This window comes from Phocoena sinus, chromosome 5 (genome assembly GCF_008692025.1).
Source record: "Phocoena sinus isolate mPhoSin1 chromosome 5, mPhoSin1.pri, whole genome shotgun sequence".
In the NCBI taxonomy this organism is placed as follows: domain Eukaryota; kingdom Metazoa; phylum Chordata; class Mammalia; order Artiodactyla; family Phocoenidae; genus Phocoena; species Phocoena sinus.
In genome coordinates this window covers 31,985,787-32,009,512 of record NC_045767.1, presented here as the reverse complement: position 1 = coordinate 32,009,512, position 23,726 = coordinate 31,985,787, and the positions used below count along the sequence as shown (strand labels likewise).

General features: G+C 44.9%; 1 protein-coding gene across 2 annotated transcripts in view; it reads left to right on the top strand.

Moving 5' to 3' along the window:
- Positions 1-17,982, top strand: part of HADH (hydroxyacyl-CoA dehydrogenase) — a 47,726-nt gene extending 29,744 nt beyond the window's left edge. Inside the window, exons 4-9 of one of the 2 annotated variants that reach the window (XM_032631879.1) lie at positions 1,843-1,969; positions 5,785-5,874; positions 10,547-10,619; positions 16,032-16,148; positions 17,130-17,281; positions 17,552-17,982. In XM_032631879.1, coding sequence (XP_032487770.1) covers positions 1,843-1,969; positions 5,785-5,874; positions 10,547-10,619; positions 16,032-16,148; positions 17,130-17,248 — 526 coding nt within the window. In that variant the 3' untranslated portion in view covers positions 17,249-17,281; positions 17,552-17,982. Of the gene's footprint in view, positions 1-1,842; positions 1,970-5,784; positions 5,875-6,194; positions 8,926-10,546; positions 10,620-16,031; positions 16,149-17,129; positions 17,282-17,551 lie in introns of those variants that run through there. The other variant, XM_032631880.1, reaches the window with a different exon arrangement.
- Positions 17,983-23,726: the final 5,744 nt, after the last annotated feature.

Here is a 23,726-nt window from a genome sequence, read left to right as displayed (position 1 = left end):
GGTGGGAATGTACACTGGTACAGCCACTATGGAGAACAGTATGGAGGTTCCTTAAAAAACTAAAAATAGAGCTACCATATGATCCAGCAATCCCACTCCTGGCCATATATCCAGAGAAAACCTTAATTCAAAAAGATACATGCACCCCAATGTTCATTGCAGCACTATTCACAATAGCCAACACATGGAAGCAACCTGAATGCCCATCAACAGAGGAATGGATAAAGAAGATGTGGTTCATATATACAATGGAATATTAGTCAGCCATAAAAAAGGATGAAATAATGCCATTTGCAACAACATGGATGGACCTAGAGATTGTCATACTGAGTGAAGTCAGACAGAGAAAGACAAATATGATATCACTTATATGTAGAATCTAAAAAAAGGCTACAAATGAACTTATCTACAAAACAGAAATAGAGTTACAGGTGTCGAAAATACACTTATGGTTATGGGGTGGGGGAGTAAGGGGCAGGGAGGGATAAATTGGAAGATTGGGACTGACACATACACACTGCTATATATAAAATAGAAAACTAATAAGGACCTACTGTGTAGCACTGGGAACTCTACTCAGTACTCTGTAATGGCCTATATGGGAAAAGAATCTAAAAAAGAGTGATTTACTTTGCTGTGCACCTGAAACTAACACAACATTGTAAATCAACTATACCCCAACAAAAATTAAAAAAAAAAAAAAGTGAAGTGCTTTCCTGGGCTGAGCACACGAAGGGTCCTCCTTCAGCCTCTGGTAGCCACCACCTAGCACACCAGCTGCTTTCACCTCACTCTTCTCTCCTCTTCCCAAATTACTAGTTTCTTCTCCTTCCCTTCTCCTTCCCACTTGCCCCTGATTTCAGGCAGATTGTAGTATTGCCTTTTGAGCAAGCAGGAACCCCCAATCTGGTCATAAGGAACCACTCCCCTTCCTGCGCAGTGACTAGGCCCTTGTGGTTGTAGTTAGCATTAGGCCATTTAGTGTACGTTTATCCACGAGGTGGTGCTGTAGGAAAGCTCGTAAGTCTTGCCTGTCTCTTTAAATATTTGCCTGTCCTGCCTTTGGCACCCCACTTTACTGAGGTCTTAAAAAATTAAATTGGGTTTAAGTCAGTATGGATTTTTTAAATTAATAATTTAATATTTTATATACTCAAAAGAAGATGGTACTGCTTTTTTAAGGAGATTTTATAATAATAAGAATGCCTTGAACTACGTTTATCATGTGTATACGTGTATCCTTCCTTCCCCAAGTCTACTAGTATAACCTTAAAACTTCTTTTGGACCATGTTGGTTTTTTTCTGTTTTCCTTTGAATTCCCAGTCAATGGAAAAGTAAAGCTTTTCACTTGAGGGGAAAAGATTGTAGTTCATGTTTATGTCAGATGTTTCTTGTTAAGGATTCAGGTGTTTCTTCACAGTTTTTTGCTTATTTTGAGTGTCTGTGATGCATCCTGTTTTTCCTTAGTCTTTGTTCACTTGGAGTTTCATCTTGTGACTGACGTTGTTGCCTCCTTTTGTTTCTCACATACTGTGTGAATTAAATAATGCAAGTAGCCAGGAGAAATTTTGCTCCCTAAAATTAAGGAAGGTTTGGTAAAGAATACGTAGGCTTTTGGAACAGGTAACTTTTGAATTTAAAATTTCAAAATTTAAATGAAACAGGTCACTTGACTTCAGCCTCTTGTGTGAAGCTGTGTCTTTTCCCTGATTTCCTCTAGGGTCAGGAAAGGACAGGACCTGGGCAGTAAGCAGTCACCTTGTGTGTTGCACCTGAGAGGAGTCCTGACTGTTTCCAAAGATGGGACTCATTTCAATACTCTACTGTCTTTCTCTCCACAGACACACAATCTTTGCCAGCAACACTTCCTCTTTGCAGATCACAAGCATAGCCAATGCCACCACCAGACAGGACCGATTTGCCGGGCTCCATTTCTTCAACCCAGTGCCCCTGATGAAACTTGTGGAGGTCAGTGGGTGTCTACTTGTGCGTGCGTGCTTTTGCTCTGCCAGCCCTCAGCCCTGCTTCTGTGAGTCGCATCCTCCCTGCCACTGGGGATTGCACTGGATAGATTTTAGTGGCAGGGTGGAGGGTTGTCCTTGTGCTTGGGTTTCTCTGGCCAGACTCTCCTTTCAGAGCCAAAGGAAGAAACAGCACCTAATATCTAGGAAGGCCCCTGTGCTTTGTTTCTTTGCAGCCCTGTGTTCTGACCAGTGATGTCCAGGAGGGCTGTTAAGTTTGTGGAATGTCACTTACTTGTTTGTGCCGTAGCTGATAGGTAGTGTAGAGAGAGGCATCAGACTGGGAAGGCAGCACTAAAGACCACTAGCTTGATGAGACCACGGAGGGGAGAGCCACCCATGTTCATATTGTCTTGTCCAGGTCAGTTTGTCTAGGCTGGATGTGGAATTCTATTAGAAGCTTGGTTTCCCACAGGAGCCGCTGTAATATGCCCTGACCACTGTTCCCGGGGTGAATTCAGCTCCAGGTAACGGGGCCTTGATATTGTCACCAGGGGAGGCACAGCTCCCGTGTGTTATAATCAGACCTATTAAAGCAGCTAGTGGGAAGCAGCCTCATAGCACAGGGAGATCAGCTCGGTGCTTTGTGACCACCTAGAGGCGTGGGATAGGGAGGGTCGGGGGGAGGGAGACGCAAGAGGGAGGGGATATGGGGATATATGTATATGTAAAGCTGATTCACTTTGTTATACAGCAGAAACTAGCACACCATTGAAAAAAAAATTAAAAAGCAGCTTCCAGTAGCCTTGAACCTCCTGACCTCAAACCTGGGAGGTGGAGGAAAGTGGCCAGGGAGGGCTGCCAGCGATCCTGTTTGGGCTGCTTCTGCTTGCTTGCTTAGAGTCTTAGGTACCAGGGAGGTGGAGTCACTGTAGATAATTTGCACCTGAAATGTGGCAACTTGCCATTAATAGGGGGGCTCATTACAGGATCTGAGGAGCAGCTGCTATTAAAGTAGCATTTGTGCTGAGGCTGCGGAGTTACTGCCATGCGCGAAGCTTGGGGCTGTGGATCCAGGCAGGCCTCTGGAGGCTGGCCCGGGCTCCCTGGGCACGCGGCGGGGTCTTTTTCTCCACTGCTGCCTTCTCGTCCAGGCCCCTTCCCCTCCCGTGTCCCCTCCCCCCATAAGTATTAGCATCTAGTTTAAGGGTGACTACGTTTTCTTACTGTTCTCTTTCAAGGACGACTCTGACCCATTTTGCAATAGGAATTATCTGTTCCACTAACATTGCTTCTTATTTTCTTCCAATTTACTGCCAACCCCTTAGGCTGTTTTTGAAGAAGTTAAGGAATGAAAGGGAGGGGCACAGGGAATTAGAAGAAACAGCATTTCTCCTTATACAAAAAAGAGCAAGGAAGTGGAATGGAATTTTCAGCATTTCAGTACTTAGGGACTAATTACTTTTTCGGTTACCATATCATGCACATAATGTGTTTCGAAGATACAGACAAATTTTGTAGATTTACTTCAAACTCTAATACTGTTTTCAACTGCATTTATCTGATAATGTCCATCTGTGTCTTTGGAAATATGGCACCTTGATTGTTAACAGTTAATGCTTGGCAAGTGTTAACATTTTCTAGAAAGTGTTTTCCAAAAATGCTCTTCTTTATGCAACTTTTATTCTTTAACTTGAGCATTCATGTATGTGTTGCTGGTGGTAAGCACCACAATGAACCGTAAGTTGAGTGGCTCTTCTTTCCTTGGGGCTGGGCTCAATTTATGTGTGTATATGTATATTTTTTCAGACCCTGTGTTGGAACAGAATATATGTAGCCCATTGCTATTTGTTGAACGAATGAGTAAATATGCATCCTTCCTGTTAAAAAAACAAAACAAAACTATATTATTGACTCCTTTAAGCCAACAGATTATTTTTTTAAACTCCATAATTAGCAGCCCTTGTCCTAGCTCAATCTATATGGTTCTGATGGAGGTGGTTTTATACCTCCTCTTGAATAATTCTCCTATTGCTGTTTGATTTGTGATGCCTGCAGAGCAGTTTCTGGCCCATCTCATCCCATTCCTCAACCCCATCTTCATGGTGCTTTTTGCTATTTCCACTCATTTACTTCCCTTAGTGCCATAACGTAGTCCCACACCCCAAGCTGTGATCACATTAAAACATGAATGATAATGATTCTCTTCATTTATATAGAGCTTTTCATCCTGCACAGACACTAGCTCATTACACCATATAGCCCTCTTAAAAGAGGGAGGATGTGTCAAATGTCATCATCCCAATTTCATATAAGAAAGGTGAGGCACAAAGGGTTGATTTGACTTGCCTAGGCTCATATAAAGGGTCTGATGGAGAAGCCAAGCCTGTTTGCTTTGACTCTGGTTGAAGTCCCTTAACTGGCATTTAAATTGTATATTTAATTTATATATTTTTTTAAGTTTAAGTTCATCTGGGTCTCTCTCCATTTGCTGAAATCTAATTGCTGACAACGCCTGAGAGTTGACTGCCAGGTGTGACCCTTGGTGCTGACTTCGGTAGAGCCCAGCAGCCACTGTGAGGAGGGTAGCAGTCATACTCTGGCAGTGCACCTCATAGAGAAGGTCAGGAGGACCGCTAGGGGCCTTCCTGAGGCGCCTGGCAGGTGGCAGGCCCCAGCCATTGGCTGGTGTTTGCTGGTTATGAAAGCCTTCCTCTGGGATGAGCCTGTCCTGAGGCAAAGGGAGCTGTTGGGCTTTGGGGCATCTGTGTGGGAGAGGGCGCAGTAATGGGGGGATTACTCATCTCAGAGTCCACAGGACCTGGGTGACCTGAGTGCACCTCTGTTTTCCTGAGGCTCCTTCTCATCTGTATGCTAAGAGAAGGTGTGACTTCATGCAGAGTACTTTAAGGGCAGTTGTTACACTCTAGTAGACTTCCAGTTACCTCCCTGAAATAATTAACAGTAACAAGTAAAACGCTAATAAAAGCCAGCATTTACTGAGCACTTCAGCCCTCATAGGAGCTGCCCTTAATGCTTTACTTCCTAATCTAATTCCATTCTCACCTTAACTCCTTGAGGTAGGTAGAGTGATTTCAATGTCATTTCAATTTCAAGAAACATTCCCAGGGTCACAGAGCCAGTAAGTGGTGTGATTGGTATTTGAACCCAGGTCTGTCTCAGTGACAAAACCTGTAGAACTCTCCTGCGCACACACACACACACACACACACACACACACACACACACTTGTATGGTTTTTTAAAAAATATATTTATTTATTATTTTTGGCTGCGTTGGGTCTTCATTGCTGTGCGCGGGCTTTCTCTAGTTGCGGTGAGCAGGGGCTACTCTTTGTTGCGGTGTGCGGGCTTCTCATTGCGGTGGCTTCTCTTGTTGCGGAGCACGGGCTCTAGGCCCGTGGGCTTCAGCAGTTGCAGCACGCGGGCTCAGTCGTTGTGGCTTACGGGCTGTAGAGTGCAGGCTCAGTAGTTGTGGTGCACGGTCTTAATTGCTCTGTGGCATGTGGGATCTTCCCAGACCAGGGCTCGAACCCATGTCCCCTACATTGGCAGGTGATTCTTAACCACTGCACCACCAGGGAAGTCCCCACATTTATATTTTAAGCCTTGATTTTGTGTGTTCTGCTGTAGTCCACTATCTCAAAGTGGACGTTTTGTTTCTGGCTTGAAATCCTAATCTGAAACTGAAATTATTTTTGCCACCTGTGTGGCAATATTTGATCAGTGCTTCCTTGAACTGTTCTGTTGAGATTGTTTGCTGACTTTCTGATTATAACTCTTCTCTGCTTTACGTTTCCAGGTCATTAAAACACCAATGACCAGCCAGAAGACCTTTGAATCTCTGGTAGACTTCAGCAAAACGCTGGGAAAGCACCCTGTTGCTTGCAAGGTAGAGTATGGATAGCTTGGTAAAGGTGTGGGGGGGGTGACTTTTCGCAGAACCTGACTTATTCCAGGTAGTATTCTTCCATAGCAGGATGATGTGGGACGTGGGCCACTTTTGCTGCAGGCCTGTCCGCAGGCTGTAAAGAGCAAGTTGCATCTAGCCATGCTCCTAAGCCGTGCTCCAGGCCATCAGGTGGATAGTCTGCGATCCGAATGGAGCCACGGCTTCAGCTAAATCGAAAACTCGGATTTCTCTCTGGGTCTTGACTTTTGTCTCTTGATGAGTGGTTGTGTTTCCATCAGTGGATTTTGTTACCCCATCAGCTTCAGCTTCTTCTGGGCCCTGAGGAGCCAGAACCCTGTGTGTCAGGCACAGCCTGGTGGCACATGAATCCCGAACAGAAAACTGGGGCTTCCCTTTTGGAAAGAACACTGCAGGTGATTAGCGAAATGGTGTGAGAGAGGAAGAGCCCACCTCAACCAAGGTAGCAGAAAATGAAGCTGTTTCTCAGTGGAATGTTGCGTATGATTTTGTTTGTGTTGTTTTGTTTTTCAGTAAGAAGTGTGGTGGGTGGAAAGCTTGCCTCCGGCCTTTTTCCCCTTTCTTGAGATACCTGGTATTATATGTAAAATTATCCCCAGGTGCTGTCACCTACTTTGTTTTGATTACCTTCAGTCTCTCCATTTGCTGTAGTTCCTCTTTAGTTCCCCGCAGATTTAGGGACTGCACTTCTTCATGACTTGGCTGTTTTTCTGAAAGGACAATTGTGTCACAGAATTCCATTACAAATTTTTATAAATATGTTATCTACTTTTTTGACCATAATTATTTTATTTAAAAAAATTATTTTTAAACAATTTTAAAAGGTTACTTTCCATTTACAGTTACTACAAAATATTGGCTATATTCCCCGTATTGTACAATACATCTTTGAGTCTACCTGATACCCAGTAGTTTGTATCTCCTATTCTCCCACCCCTGTATTTCCCTGTCCCCACCCCATGGTAACCACTAGTTTGTTCTCTATTACTGTGAGTCTGCTGCTTTTTTGTTCTATTTACTAGTTTGTTGTATTTTTTAGATTCCACATATAAGTGATATCATACAGTATTTGTCTTTCTCTGTCTGACTTCACGTAGCATAGTGCCCTCCAAGTCCATCCATGTTGCTGCAAATGGCAAAATTTCATTGTTTTTTATGGCTGAGCAGTATTGCATTGTATATATATCATGTCTGCTTAAGCCAGTTGTCTGTTGATGGGCACTTGGGTTGTTTCCATGTCACGGTTATTGTAAATAGTGCTGCTCTGAATATTGGGGTGCATGTATCTTTTTGAAGTAGTGTTTCTGTTTTTTCGGATATATATCCAGGAGTGGAATTGCTGGTTGACTGTAATCTTTTAAATACCATTGTGGTTCTTCTCATACCATAGTTTTGCTTTCTAAAATAGTCTCAAGTTTGAACTCAAACTTCAAATATTTTATTAACCCCTGAAAACTCAAATTGTTCATGAATCATCTGAATCAGTCATCTGTCGATGTGGACCCCAATAGTCTTCCACATGCCAGTCCCCCCAGTGGAGGTCTGTAGTGTTATATTAGGGAATCTCATTTTTTAACACTCATTTTTTTGGTTTAGTTTTATGGTTTTAAATATTTTGGATTAAAAAAAAAATCACATTAATAACCAGAGGGTATGGTTGCACTTTTTCTTACCAGTTGATGCTTTGTTTGTGGCAGAAAGTAGTCATAATGTTAGAAAGGGCATCAGCTTGCAGCAGATCAAAAGCCAGGTATGAAAATGGAGGTGTGGGAACAAGCCAGGGATGGTCTTCAGCAGCACAGTCATTAATTCATGGAGAGTCATGATTCGTTCTTCCATCAGACTGGCCATGGCAGATGCAGGCCTGGCAACTCTGGTCTCATAAAATTGCCCTTGTTATACCTCTTATTAGGTGATACCTTAGGGCTTTGGGGGAGTCTTTCAGGGTCAGTTATTCAAGCTCTTGCTGAGGCACCCAGACGACGGAAGGCAATCACATAGAACAAGGGTCAGCAAACTTTTCTGTCAAGGGCCAGATAGTAATACTTTAGGGTTTATGGTCTCTGTTGCAACTACTCGATTCTGCTGCATGGACCTTACCAGCAGAGAAGTGTGGCTGTGTTCCACGAAAGCTTTATTTACAACTGGATTTGGCCTGCAGGATTGTAGCTTACCAACACCCGACACAGAAGAATGGCATGAACGTGCCTGAAATGTGTCTTTCTTCCTAGTAAGACTTCACAGGGAAAGTGTGGTGTGAAAAGGTTAAGGCCATGGACTCTGGAGCCAGCCTGCCTGGGTTCACATCCTGGCTTTGGCACTTATTAGATGTGTAACCTTGGGCAAGTCACTTAACCTCGCTGTGCCTCAGTATCCTCTACCTCACGTAGAGGTAATAATAGTACTTGTCTCACAGGGTTATTATGAGGAATAAATGAATTAATATTTGTAACGTACTTAGAACAAACAATACCTGGTATATAATAAATACAGTAAAGTATATTTAATAAATATATGTGTATGAAAAATGTAAGGTGTATCTTATATAAAATTAAACTGCTTAATTAAAGGACTGTGTCCCTTTACATTCTGCCAATATTGAGAGTATCACTCTGCATCCTCAACAGCATTGAATATTATAATGGGGAAAAAACCTCTTGCCAATAATCTTACTGGCAACATGCTATTTTGTTCTAATGAATATTTCTTTAAATATTTTGTGAGTTTTAGCATGTTTTCCTTATTGAATTCTATGAGCTCTTTATGTAAATGATTTTAAAACTCCATATATTATATATGGAGAAAATATTTTTCCCAGGCTGCTTTCTGATTTCTAACCTTGTATATGGTGTCCTTCATGTATTCAGGTACCCTACCCCATCCTGAATTTCTACAATAAACTTTTTGAAGTTGAAAAGCATTTTTGCCCTACTTATTTAAAAAAAATTTTTTTATTAGAGTATAGTTGATTTACAATGTTTCATTAGTTTCCGCTGTACAGCAAAGTGTATCAGTTACACCTATATCCACTTTTTTAGATTCTTTTCCCATATAGGTCATTACAGAGTATTGAGAAGAGTTCCCTGTGCTATACAGTAGGTCCTTATTAATTACGTATTTTATATATAGTAGTGTGTATTTGTCAGTCCCAGTCTCCCAATTTATCACCCCCCCAACTTTCCCCCGGTAACCATAAGTTTGTTTTCTACACTTGTGACTATTTCTGTTTTGTAAATAAGTTCATTTGTACCACTTTTTTAGATTTCACATATAAACGATATCATGATGTTTGTCTTTCTCTGTCTGACGTATTTCTCTCGGTATGAGATTCTCTAGGTCCATCCATGGTGCTGCAAATGGCATTATTCCTTTCTTTTTTTCTAGCTGAGTAATATCCCATTGTATATATGTACCACATCTTCTTTATCCATTCATCCGTCGATGGACATTTAAGTGCTTCCATGCCCTAGTTATTAAATCAACATGGTTATATTAATATAGTCTTGGTTAAACTGATAAAGCTCTTTTGTGCATCTCTGTATTCCTGGGAGATGGGGTAGGCGTGGTTTCAGCTTGTCCAGAGTGAAAGGAGCTACAAATCCTGTGGCTACGGTGTGCAGTCTGGTGAGTTGGAAGAGTAATGCAGGAGGTTGGGCGTCTTTAATTCAGATGTTTATGGCGTGTCCAGTGTGTGCTTGAAACAGGACACAAGGCCTGGGGCCAGGGTGCAGATTTCTTCCTGCAGGAGGATCACAGCCTTTTGTTAAAAGAGCGGGCTCCCTTTACTTAGTGGAAATCAACTTCACATAAATACCACCAAAAAGTTAACCAACCCAGCCTGCCCCACAAGCTTCCAAAAGAGATCAGTAGGTAGAATCCAGACCCCATACTAGGCCTCCAGGAGAGATGGTTAAGCATTTTAATGAGGGGGGAAATGAAGAAAGGATGTGCAGTACAAGGAGTCCTCAGGGTAGAGAGTCTTCGGTAGTGAGCTGTGAAAGGCCATCGATCTGTTAGCATCTGCTTGTTTGCCCCGGCACCTGTCCCCAGCTCCACCATCCTGTGCTGTGCGCTGGAGCCTGAGAAAATCCTGAGCAGCCGGGAGGTTGTGCTCCTACAAGGAGTGTTCAAGATGGACTGTTACTTTTTCTAGACTCCTGAAAGGGATGTGGGAGAGAAGAGGAGTAAAAGGACTACCATTTGAGGGGAGGGCTGTATGCACAGCATTTTATGTGTTCTGATGTATCTTCACAACCTGTGAGGTGGAAGTTACTATTCCCATTTCACAGATGATGAAACTGAGATTCAGAATGATGCAAGGTCAGAGAATATTAGAATTCGAGCCCACATCTGCCTGCCCCCAAAGCCATGCTCTTTCTAGTGACCCCTCTGCCTTATCTGCCTTTATTTCAGGGTCCGTGCAGTAGGGGCTTATGGGGTACTATAATTGTTGGATAAATTGTCATGTGAGATAAAAGTGAGACTGTCTTGGTACCTTAAAACATTTTGAAAATGTATAGCTTGATAAATGTGGGTAACAGTCCAGGGTGAGAAGGAGTGATCTGGTGACTTTACAAAAGATAAAGTTCATGGAAAATTCATTTGTCTACTGTTTTTCTCTCTCCTCTGACAGGATACTCCTGGGTTTATTGTGAACCGTCTCCTGGTGCCATACCTCATGGAAGCAGTCAGGCTGTATGAACGAGGTAGCTGTCCCGACCCAGGCTGGGTGCAGCGAGTCTGGGAGTTCTCCCGCAGGGTCTGTGGGAAGGGATGGGCCATGAGGCGTAGGGGAGGAGCTTCTGTTTTCTGGCTCTGTGGATCAGCCTGACCCTGGGCCCCCATGCCTCTGTCACTGTGCTCCCAGGCCCCCCTGGATTCCCTCTGAGGTGGCTCTGGGACAGCCCCCCCACTACAGTCCCAGCCAGAGCAATCATAGGCCAACACGGATTTATATCCTGGATCTCTGGTTAAAGGGTTTATTGCTTAAAATAATAATCATGATGATGATGATGATGATGTAGATGAAAAAATCACAGGGCTAGGAAACCTTTAAAATTCCCTAAGGTTCTAAAATTGAGACAGGAGAAGGGAGATGAGTAACAAGGCTGTTGTGTGACAAGGAATGTTTCTAACAGCCTTGTCCATCCTTACTGAGTGATGTTCTGATGCATTTTGTTTTTTTAACCTTAAGAATGGTCTGAAATGGTTTTTTCTCAATACTTTGTTGATTGACAAAGAATCATTTTCCCTGTTGCAGAAGTAGACTTGGGACATGGTCCAAGGTTATAAAATGTCATGTATCCTCCTGCCTACCTTACCTACCGCATTTCTGGAAAGGTAACTATCATGTCTGCTTCAAAGGCAAACAGGCCTTAATAGGACTGGATGAAAAGCAAGTGTAATTGTTTTCAATTACTTCATTTACAAATGCTTGCTCCTGAGAATGTCATTTTTGAAACAAAACATTTATACTAGCTCTTCCAGAGAGATGAAAGCATATTTTCTTCCTCAAGATCTGCTTTAAATATTAAAACTTTTCTCTGTGTTTTATGGAGGCATTTGCCTCACTTTTGCTCCAAGATCAAACCAACACTTCTGTGTTTATCTATCAACAAATATGCCTAATTACACCTCAAAGACAGCATGAAGCATTTTGCCCTACTTTGAAAGGCAGAGTTTTTTTTTTGTAATGTAATGTTTTAGAATATAGCATGTGGGTGATCCACCTCGTAATGGTGTCTTTCTCACTGAAACATGCTGTCACTTTGATATATTTTCAACTGAACCATGTATCTGGTTGTAAGTTGAAAGTCATTTTCTTATCTTCTACTTTCCTCTTACCAGCAGTGGTCCTTTTCTAAACAGATGGAATCCCTTTAACCTTCACCATCACTAGCCACCTGGGAGGTGAAATTCGGAGGGGAATCTGACCCCACAGGGGAAGTACTCTTACTTTGCCCTTGGCGGCGCCCTCAGTACCCTGGAGGTGCTGGGGGTCATGTCTGGCTGCTGTTTCCCAGGAAGCCACACTGTGGTCTGGACTCCTCACACCTCAGGCTTCTTACCATGTCCGTTCTGCCACCTCAAGGTTCTGCCCTCATTCAGCCAGCGCAGGGGGTGCTCACATGCACGCCTGCCACCCCGCCTCTGTTAGCCTGCTCTGAGTGGCTGGCGGAACTGCATCCGTTCTTCTTTGACACCTGAAGGCATTCTGGATTATCCTGTCTCGCTGCCGTGTCTTTTCATTTGTCACTTTGGATTCCTCCCTGTCACACCAGTCTCCCTGTGCCGGTCAACCTGCCTTTAGTGAGGCTCCCCCAGGCAGCCAAGGATTTCCCGTTACCTTGTGTCTTTTCCAAACTGGTCTCCTCAAGTATTGTGTTGTCCAGGAGGGTGAGGAGACAGTGCGTGCAGTGCCGCGCCCCGCCCGCTGCCAGCAGAGTCAAGCCGTGAAGGCAGTTCAGCCCAGCCTTTTCCGAACTCATTGTGGAGAATTTCTCTGGATGACATTGTCTTGGTCAGCAATATAGATTGGGTGGCATATAAATGACAGAAATATAATTCTTACAGTTCTGGAGGCTAAAGTCCAAATTTAGGGTGCCAGCATGATTGGGTATCTGTGCAAGCCCTCTTCTGGTTGTAGACTGCCTCCCACGGCAGAGAGCAGAGAGAGGAAACAGGCTCTCTTATGACTCTGAGAAGAGCGCTGATCCCATTCATGGGAGCTCTACCCTTGTGACTCTTCTAATCCTAATTCCTACGAGACCCCACCTCCTTATACCGTCGCATTGGGGGGTAGTATTTCAACATGAATTTTGGGTCTATTACAAACACTTTTGTAATTCCCGAGGTAAGTGTGCCACTCAGGTTGGCAGAATGCTGCTTTGAGCGGTAGAGGGTCGTCAGAAGGATGTGTGGGGCGTTAGAACAGAGAATCAGCTCCGTTGTTGTCCGCTCGGGCCTCCTGGGCAGCTGAGCGTCTTTTCAGTGCACAGGCCCCCAGCAGCGCTTCCGTCAACTGCCTGTGGAGTCTAGCTGCGCTTCACCGCCCCCATCGCTGCTCTCTGGTGTTGGGAGCCTCCTTGCTTCTGTCGTGCCTTCCTCCCCAGTGCCCTGCAGCTTCTGTCCTCTCTCCTTCGTTGCTCTCATCATTCCCACTGTAACCGAGGCCTGATTGGTGGGCTCGGTCACCCTTGCCCCTGGGGGTCCGGGCTCTCTCTGCAGACCTTTGAGCAGGCTGGTGCCTGGAGCCGACAGCTGCCCCCGTCAGATGCCACTGTGACAGGGTCCACTCTGGCAGCGTGGTGGGGCTGCATGGTTAGCTCTTCTTGGGTGACGCCCTGGGAGTGTCGTGAGCCTGTTCCCCAGGCACTGTGTGACATCCTGCTCACACTGTCCCTCCCCCGCCCAAGACGTGTTCAGCGGTTCCATTGTAGCCTACCAAATACGGGGCCCTCACCAGGGGGCCTTCTTTCTCCTCACCCTCTGCCTTCCTGTCATCACCCCACACCTTACTCCCACCCTCTCACAAGGCCCCACTGGACTGTCCCCAGCGCTCCAGGCTGGATGTGATCTGTGTTGTCGTAACTCTCTGTACACTTTGCTTTTCCTTCGGGGCATGTGCTACTCTCTTCCCTGCCGCACGGCATGTGTCTCTCTTCTCCTACTGTACTCTTGTCTTCTGCGGCAGTATTTGGGTCCCCATCTTCATACCCCACAAAGTGCTTGTGTAGGACAGGCTTTAGGTAGCTGTTGATGAATAAAGGAATGGTGGCTGCACTGCGGTTCTGATCTCTTTGCTGTGACTCTGGTTTGTTGTTAATGCCAAGAATGGTCGGTAGGTGGTGCCGATGAGCCGGCAGAGGAAGCCTGTTGGGGCAGGTCCCAGGTTCTCAGGCCTGCAGAAGAGCTGGGAGTTCACTGAGGACGCCCTTCTTTGTTGTTCAGAGTTGGGGGCTCTTAGCTGACGGTGGGGGTGGGTCCCATGAGCCTCCTAAGGCTGATGCCGAATTTTGTGTATATGTGCATTTTCTTTGGAGAAGGTGTCAGGTTCCAAGTGAAGTGCTTGATTCTAAAGAGTAGGAATTATTGGTCTAAAATTATTATTGGTTAAAATTATTGGTCTATACCACATGTTGTTAACTCCCACTTGGCACACCGGTCTGTATTTTATTTCTCTCTCTTTTCTTTTTGCCTCTTTCACCCTGTGTGACTCAGAACAGAATTTTTGGAATTATACTGACTTTGTAAAGCTTTTTAGATTTTTTTCCATGATGTGCTGTGTCTTCATATTATTTCAGTCAAGTGAGTCTCTGAATCTGGAATTACAGTTTTGACTCTAGGGTTTATTGTCTGTCTTGAATATTGATTTGATTAAATGGCTTTAGGTAAGTTGGAACCGTTATGCTATGAGATTTCTGTCCCCAGGGAGCCTATATTCTAATGAGGGGAGACAGCCTGTAGCAAATGAACCAACAGATAACATGTTAGGTTGTGACCAGTAATCCCCAAGAAAGATAAAGTCTAGGGGATGGCTGGAGTCCTAGCCTGGAGTCCTGACAGTTGCTAGTGTATATGCAGGGAGGAGGGGGAGGCTCTGATGCGGTGACACCTGAGCAGAGGTTCTGCGGATGGTGAGGACAGGTCACCAGTACAGGGAGCATCCTGGGCTGTTGTTCCAGCATTCTGGCCCGGACACCACGGAAACCTCGAAGTCTAATGAAATCCTCTCGGCATAATCCACTTATCAGCTGCCGGCTTCTTTCTCACTCCTGCCTTTGCACGTGCTGTTCCTGCTCCCTGGAATGCCCTTCCCTGCCCTTCCCTGGGATTCTTTTCAGGACCGCCAGGACCCGGGCCTGGGTGGCAGTTGTGGTGAAGTCGTGGCAGTATGAGTAAATCTCTCCGTGTTTGTGAGTCTTCATGAATCCTCAGCACTTGTCATGATGAAATTTGTGCTTTACACATCTGAATCCTCCCATTGTACTGTGAACGCTGGAGTGCTTGTCTTGTTTTTCTTTGTCTCATTCCAAGTCTCTGGTGCCTGATACATAACAGATATAGACAAACGTTGAATGAATGAGTGAATGAGGCTGCCTGATAAGGCTAATGTGTATGTGATCATTTTTGCTCTCTTATGGCCTGAAGCTCAAATCATGGGTCTCAGGATCCTCTGCTGGAGGACTGATAATGTCTCCCGTAAGAAATAATTGGTTGGTATTTTAATCATCTTGAAATCCTTTGGCATTAACTCAGTACTTCCTATGCTTTTAAAAATAGAGTCTTTATGCATGTTAAGTAGTTCTTGTTCCTCATGTCTAAAAATCTGAAATATTTAGGCTGTGAAACCTCTCAAGTCTTTTATAGCTTTTTAATTTTATTTAGCTTCGGTATAATTGACCATTTCTTTATGCTTTGGAACAAAATTCTAGATAGACACTTGTGACAGGCTAGTCCTGATTTTGGAGAAAGGGACCAGGTTGTTCTCTGTAAAGACCTCTGTGACCCAAGGACATTATGTGAAGGATAAAAACTCCAAGAAAAAAGCACTTGGCCCTTGACTCCTCAGCACACTTGCACACTTACTTACATGGCAGTGCTCAGTCGGGTTTGGGCTTTCCTTTAAACATTATCGTGACTAAAGAGTTTGTGTGCATGTGACCAGAGGGATACTCGTTACTTATAAAACCAGGAAATCTGGAAAAGAAAAATACACATATAATACATAGAAAAACAAAAAAAAAAGCCCATTTATCAATCAAAAACATGTCCTCGCTTTAAAGGATATTTGAGTAAGTTATTCCAGAGAAGGTGATTCCCAATCCATTAGAAAGTAACTAATGTTTCCAGGCCACTGGGGCCTTCTCTCTCCATGAACAAGGTTGCAGTGCTCTAGAATTCACCTCACAGAGTAACTTCGTGGAGTAGCTTTGAAAATCTTGTGACCTATTTGGCATTTACCTCTAAGAAAAATCTTACCTAAGCCAGAGTTCCTGACTCCAGATGTTTTTTGAATGTGCAAATATGTAAAATGCTGGTAATTCAGGGACTCAGCACGTGACCAGGAGGATTCTGGGAAGGATGGTGGTGACTCAGCACTGCCCTCTTCTGCGTAGGTGATGCATCCAAGGAAGACATCGATACTGCTATGAAGCTGGGTGCTGGGTACCCCATGGGCCCATTCGAGCTTCTCGATTATGTTGGGCTGGATACTACAAAGTTCATCATGGACGGTAAGAATTGGAATTCTCTGTTGTCTGTCTTGAATTGAGTTGAGGTAGTCTCTCTCAACTATGAATTAAAGTATAATGCCTGTTTAAACAGATAAGGAGTCTTAGTAGACCTTCCAAAGTCCTGCCCCACCCGCTTAAAGATTAAAGTGAAATGGCAGAAGGAAAAATGTGATTGCCTCTTCTCCTCATAAGGCAACTTTTTTTTTAAACTTTTCATTTTGAAATAATTATAGATTCACAAGAAGTCTCAAATACAGCACAGACAGGGCCTGTGTACCCCTTTATATAGTTTCCCCCTGTGGTTCCATCTTATATCATAACCACAGTACAGTATCAAAGCCAGGAAGCTGACATTGGTACACAGTCATTCTATCACATGCTGATATGTGTAACCACTGCATTCAAGATGCATGACCATTTAAAAAAGTGTATTCATTTTACTGTAGTGGCTCTGAAGACAGGTTTAAAATAGTAACCAAAATTGGGCTACCGAAGTTGAATGTACCTCATAATACCAAGTTGCACAAAGAATACTTACGGGAGGAGCAAGGAGGGCTCTGGTTTAAGCATGAACTTTTGAATTTTATGAGGGTACAAAATACCAGGGGCAGCAAATTCAGATTTGCTGAAAAGTCATTTCACTGTGTCACTGAAGGGTCCAGCCACCAGGTGAATGGGTTCTGTTTGTGACCCTGGACCTTTGGCATTAGCGATTCCCAGGAAGGGGTCGGATGAACAGGACAGCCATTGGTAGAGCTGGGCCTCGAGCGGCGCGGCCTGGTGGCAGCACACCCGCTTTAGGGCTCATGCTCAGCCTTCCTTCTGCCTCTGCCGTTTTGGCCTGAGTGACACCAAGCCTGTGGGGCTCTCCCACATCAGAGTAAGGACCCTTCTCCCCACGCTCTGCCTCCAGACTTGCCCAGAAACGCCGAGACTTAAACCCAGCAATTCATCCAAAGCTCTTTTCCCTCCTCTCAATAGGATGGCATGAAATGGATACAAAGAACCCCTTGTTTCAGTCCAGCCCATCCATGAATAAGCTGGTAGCAGAGAATAAGCTTGGCAAGAAGACTGGAGAAGGATATTACAAATACAAGTGATGCGCAGCTTCTCTGGCTCTGGGAAGAAGCCCCGTAAGCACATACCAACAGCTCCCCAAGTGCCCAGGGGAATGCTCTTTGGTCAGACGTTCCCTCACACAGCACGGTCTGTTCGATGTGCATTTTGATTGTAATCTATCTGAACTAATTATTTACAGTAGTTACAGTAATAGCCGATTCCTCCATTGAGAACTAATTCCCTTTTTAAGTCTGTTTGTTCATTTCTGTGTATTTTCTAAAAAGCTTTACACCTTAGGTGCCTTGGAGTAAACATTTATTTTGAACCTTGTCGTTTTTGTAAAGAGTGTCGTGAACCTGAACTCATTCACTTGTAACGAGAGCACCCTGTGTCCGTCGTTGCCACATGGGAGAGCCGCGAGCCGTTGCCTCGTCGTGGTGTGTCTGCGGAGGGCTGCGTGCGCAGCACCTGCATCTCGCCTTTACCAGAACATGTGCTGCCTGCAGCCTCAGGCCTTACCCTACTTCGGGCGTGACGTCAGGTGTCACGCCTCGGTTCAGCTCATCATCGAGATGCCGCTTCTGGATTGGTGGGAATACCTCCATGTGTTTTGTTTTTGCGGGAAGAGGTTTCATTCACCTCTGAAATCTGAGTGGTTATTGTCTTTTTTTTTTTTTCATGAGAAATAATTGCTGCAGATTGACTCTAATGAAATGCAGTCTTTTATTCTGTGAAAATTTGAATTCAAATAAACATGTAAAATTTAAAATCATAATATGCTTAAATGGTTATAAAAGTAAAGGTTGGTAATTTAGGCAGAAGCTGTGCCATCTTCTTTGGCCTGTAGTCACTTTTTTGAGTGGTAATGGAGGGGGAGGAGTGGCAGGAGAGGGTGTTCATGTACAACCTGCCTGCAGCTGTCACTCCAGATTTCTTACCCACAGAGCAAGAATAAGGGCACAGAAAACGCTTTTTAAGGAACATCTGTTTCTTCTTTGCCAACAAAAAGAAACAGTGTAACATAAGCTTCTTTTAATCATTGGCTTGAGAAAGTGTCTTCCAAGATAGAATTTTGAAGCTGGAAAGAAATCAAAACCCTGAGGTCCAGTGGCCTCATTAACAGAGAGCTGAAGTGATGTGCCCAAGGTCACCAGAAATTCTGTGGCGGAGCCAGGATTAGAACTAGGTTTCAATGATTAAAAAATAAAATACAAAAAAGCAAATTTGAAAATTTCAAACAGGACTGTCCCCAAAATGGGCATCCTTGTTTGGTATCCTGGGTCACAGTGCCAGTGGTTGAGAGATTTCTGCCCCCCTCCATTTCATGGTGGATAAAGGGGAGTTTATTCATTTTTTTTTTTTACTTGAATCTAACTATAGCATAATGGAAAAATTAATATGTACTTACATTTCTACCACACGTAGAACCTGGTTTAGGAAACTTGTAGGTTATTCTTACAAAACATTTCCTAACGATAAAAGGAAGCACCTGTGACACCATCACCATTTCCATTACTTAAGGTTACCCTGTGGTCAGGCAGCCCCCTGCTCACTCTCAGGCTGGCTCCTGACCTTTGTTTGACAGGAGCCCCAGGCTTAGGAGGGGCCTTTCTTTCTTACTATTCTCTGACTGGAGTGCCCGCAGGATGTGGGCCCTTGTCTTGGAAATGGCAGGGCTCGCTCTTGACCACTGAATTCCAGGAAAGAGAGAACTCAGTGGTGTGACTGTCAGCCTGCCTGGGTGAGGGTGGAGGTTACCTCCACCTTTCTGTGGGTGAGGGTTTTCAGTTCACTCAGCCTGCCAGAATGTCAGAACGCCTGGCCTCTGAAGATTCTTTTCTCATTTTCAAAAATCCTGTTCCACGTGCCATGTTTGAGTCCGGGAAGGAATTTTGAACATCTTCTTACACACAGGAGCAGAGAGCGGCTTTCTCAGCCCCGTCTCTGCATTCTTGGGTGAGCCCAGCTGCTGCCCGCCGAGGGCTCCGTGGGGAGAAGGGTCTCCGTGGTCAGGTCCTCTGCTTTCAAATCAGGACGGCTGCTGCTGTTTGCCGCGGTATGTGTTGCAAACTGAGCCTCAGCAGGAACCGTAGGGGCTTGGGTTGGCCTCCACTGTGTTTGGCTGCACTTGTTCAGGAGGGAGGGCAAGTCCAGGCGGGGCTGTGGGCCTGGCTTCCCCGATGCTGTTCCTCCTCTCTTCCCTGAACTCTCCTCCAGTCAGCGATCCAGGGATGTTTGGTCACATCTTGAACGTAATCACTAGATTTTTTAGATCAAGAGGATACTCTCCCCCCTTCTCTCCTGTACTCCCTTCTTAGTGATATTATTATTCCTATGATAGAAATGAAAATTTGAGATTAAAAAGAAAGCTGTACGATGGATGAAATAGCTTGTCGAAAAAGACCAAGTGAGCCTCTGAGCATAGCCATCACCTGGACTTCAATTATGGTTAGCCAGATGGCGTTCTCTGAAGGATAGTTTTAGCACTTCTGAAGATGTCTTTGTAAAGTAAAAATTGTGGCCCTTTAATGTCCATAAGCTTCACTGTTAGTTTCTCAGGGGGCAATGGTTGGCTAATTCTCTTTTTTTAAAAAAATTAATTTATGGCTGTGTTGGGTCTTCGTTGCTGCGTGCGGACTTCTCATTGTGGTGGCTCCTCTTGTTGCGGAGCATGGGCTCTAGGCGCGCGGGCTTCAGTAGTTGTGGCACACGGGCTTAGTTGCTCCGCGGCATGTGGGATCTAAGTGGACCAGGGCTCGAACCTGTGTCCCCTGCATTAGCTGGCGGATTCTTAACCACTGTGCCACCAGGGAAGTCCTGGCTAACTTCTCTTGGCATCAGTTGTAAGGTCTGTTTCCAGTTTGGGGACTGTTAACTGATGCAGCATGGGGGTAAGGCAGGAACAGATCTTGAAACTACAGTATAAAATCTGGCGGAACAAAATGATTCCCCACTGGGTTCTGTTCTATGGTAAGTTTTCTGACTCTTTAACACATCAGCTTTTAAAAGCTCATTTGAGACCCAGCCATTAATTGTTGGAGGAGGTAAAACTAATATGTTAGTCACCGCTTATACAACATGCACAAATTACACTTTCTCTCATAGTTTTCAAGTTATAGTTGTCACACATTTGAAACAAGCTTTTGTCTTGATTTTAATCCCTTTAACATTTCAACCTAAGTAACTAATTGATTAAGTCTTAGCAGAAATACAAGGTGTGGCTGTAATTTTGTGGAACTAATTTTCCTGTAAACAGGCATTGATGGTACATAAACAGTAATCAAAAAATGCTTTGAACAATGGAAGCATTGCTGCGTTTTCAACCCAATTTGATTGTGTAAATTCTGTTTTTAAGATCACTCGATTTCATAATCACAGTTTTTATTTCTATGGCAGAACAAATTTTAACTCCTGAAAGACAGAAAAATCCCTTCATTGACACTAATTCTATTCAGCGTTTTATTTAAAATGACCAAATGTAGCTGTTTCAGAATTAATCAGTATAAGTGATTAATACCATGGGCTTTGGAATTAAACAGACTTGGGTTCTAGTGCTCAGCTGCACTCTCTTTACCTATGTAGCTAACCTCGAGGGGGCGGGGCGGGCAGTTGTCTTCTGGAGAAATCTAGCAGAATGGGCACAGTGATGGGGCCTACCCGACAGGGTTTCCGAGGACCAAATGAGATGATGGACGTCCGGTGTTGAGCTCATTGCCTGGCTCAATAGGCTGATCGTGACTGCCTCCCTCTGTGTCCATTGGAAGGAAGCCACGGTTCCTCAACCTGCAGGCTTAAGAGCCTTTTACACTTGCGGGAGGGAGCTGAGTGAAAGGGAGTCTTAGAGGTGAAGCTGCGGCGACAACTGGGTGAAAAGGTAAGTGCGGGCGCTCCATACTCCACCCCGCGGCTGCTCCACAAGGGCCTCCCAAGCCTCGGGAGGGCCGCTGTCAGGGCTGATCCGGAGGGAGAAGCACGCAGGAACCAGCGAGCGGGCGAGGTGGCCGTCACCCAGGTGAGTTACGTTTTATGTGTGGGCAGTAGACTGTGGAAGATTCAGGACCCCAGAAGGAAAGTAAGTGTGTAGGAGAGAGGGCCCCAAGACTCGCCGAACACATGCAGAAGTCAGGGAAGGGGGCGGTGTAGGAACAGAAGCAGCGGCGAATGTCGTGCTCTCCTAGTGTTTGTCAAGGCAGAGCCAGGAGACCGGCCTTCAGGCACAAGGGCTGCGGCCGCTGCCGGCCTGCAGGCCTCGAGTCCGCCAGAAACATGTAGCCTGTCCTCAGGCGGCCGAGCACATGTTACAGGGGAAAACTTAGACTAAGAACTCCCCGTAAACGGTCACTTTACCACGTTTGGAAATCCTGGGTTTAGAAAACAGGAAACTGAGAAACCACCCACACAGGCCTGGGGAGGAAGACACGTTTCCGCGAAGTTTTCTGGTTGAAGCGTCTGAAGGACCGAACCCTGAAAGCCTCACTCTGGAGCCGCGTGGAGGTTTTGCCACCTACCCCTGGGGAGGGGGATTTCCAGAGCTCTAACACCTCAGTGTTACAGCTGCAGGGCAGCCCCCCCCCATCCATGGATTCCTGGCGGAGCAGGAGCGCCCTGGTTGGGCCCAGGGCTGTGATTGGCCCTCTGAGTCCAGCCAGAGGAGAGGCTGTCCGCCCTGAGGCCCGCAGGTGACACCTGCTTAACTGGCATCAGGTGATGCGTGAGGGAGGGAATTGGTACCGAGCTGCCTTCCCCTCCCCCCCAACCCTGCACAGCTGGCAGAGCTTAAGCGAAGGCACACACCTCCTCGGCTGGGAACCAGCCGTGTGCGCGTGGGGGTGTTCAGAGAGTCCGCTGCCCTTTCAGCACTGGGTTTCTTGGGGGATTCTGCCGGTAGCTGGCTCGATGCTCTTAGGTCAGAGGCCTGTGTGAGTTCACGAATGCTCAAGTCTTGATTTTCTCTGTTGTCCTCCCTTGCCAGTTAAGGCTCGCACGTGTTAGGGGCTGACTCGTGCTAGCGTCGTCACGCTAGTCTGCAGTGCCAGGGGGTCTGGGGACAACACATCTCTGTCCAGCTTCTTGCTGTTTGCAGTCCCCGCCCCATCCCTGTGGTCACAGCCTCCTCGCGACTCTGTGCTCCAGGGCCTCTCATCACCACTTGAAATTCCCCATCCCTGCTGCCCCGGGGGAAAGGACTGGAGGGGAGAATAGACACAGTGCTCCTAACATTTCAGAGTAAAAGTTGTGGTGGCCACAATATTGAGTGTTGCATTCAGGTTGAAAGCGCATGGAAATGGGCCAGTTTTTTTTTTTTTCCTTTCTACCAATTTTTTTTTAATTAAGGTACATTTGATTTACAGTGTCGTGGTAATTTCTGCTGTACAGCAAATGATTCAGTTATACATATTTATGCATTCCTTTTTCACATTCTTTTCCATGATGGTTTATCATAGGATACTGAATATAGTTCTCTGGGCTATACAGTAGGACCTTGTTGTTTAGGCATTCGATATATAATAGCTCACATCTGCTAATCCCAACCTCCCACTCCATCCCTCCCCCAACCCCCTTCCCCTTGGCAACCACCAGTCTGTTCTCTATGTCCGTGTTTCTGTTTCATAGGCAGGTTCATTTGTGTCATGTTTTAGATTTCATGTGTGATATCATATGGTATTTGTCTTTCTCTGTCTGACTTCACTTAGTATGATAATCTCTAGGTCCATCCATGTTGCTGCGAATGGCATTATTTCATTCTTCTTTATGGCTGAGTAACATTCCATTGTATGTATGTACCACATCTTCTTTTTATCCATTCATCTGTTGATCGACATTTAGGTTGCTTCCATGTCTTGACTATTGTGAATAGTGCAGCTGTGAACAAAGCGGGGGTGTGTATATCTTTTTGAATTATACTTTTGTCCGGATATATGCCCAGGAGTGGGATGGCTGGGTCATATGGTCTATTTTTCGTTTTTTTTTTTAGTTTTAGTTTTTAAAGGAACCTCCATACTGTTCTCCCTAGTGGCTGTACCAATTTACATTCCCACCAACAGTGCAGGAGGGTTCCCTTTTCTCCACACCCTCTCCAGCATTTGTTCTTTGTAGAGTTTTTTTTTTTAATTTAACTGTTTTATACAGCAGGTTCTTATTATCTATTTTATACACATCAGTGTATACATGTCAATCCCAATCTCCCAGTTCATCCCACCACCACCACCCACCCCGGCCACTTTCCCCCCTTGGTGTCCATACGTTTGTTCTCTACATCTGTGTCTCTATTTCTGCCTTGCAAGCCGGTTCATCTGTACCATTTTTCTAGGTTCCACATATATGCATTAATATACGATATTTGTTTTTCTCTTTCTGACTTATTTCACTCTGTATGACACAGCTAGGTCCATCCACGTCTCTACAATGTTAGTTGTAGAGTTTTTGATGATGGCCATTCTGACTGGTGTGAGGTGATACCTCATGTAGTTTTGATTTGCATTTCTCTAATAATTAGTGATGTTGAGCAGCTTTTCATGT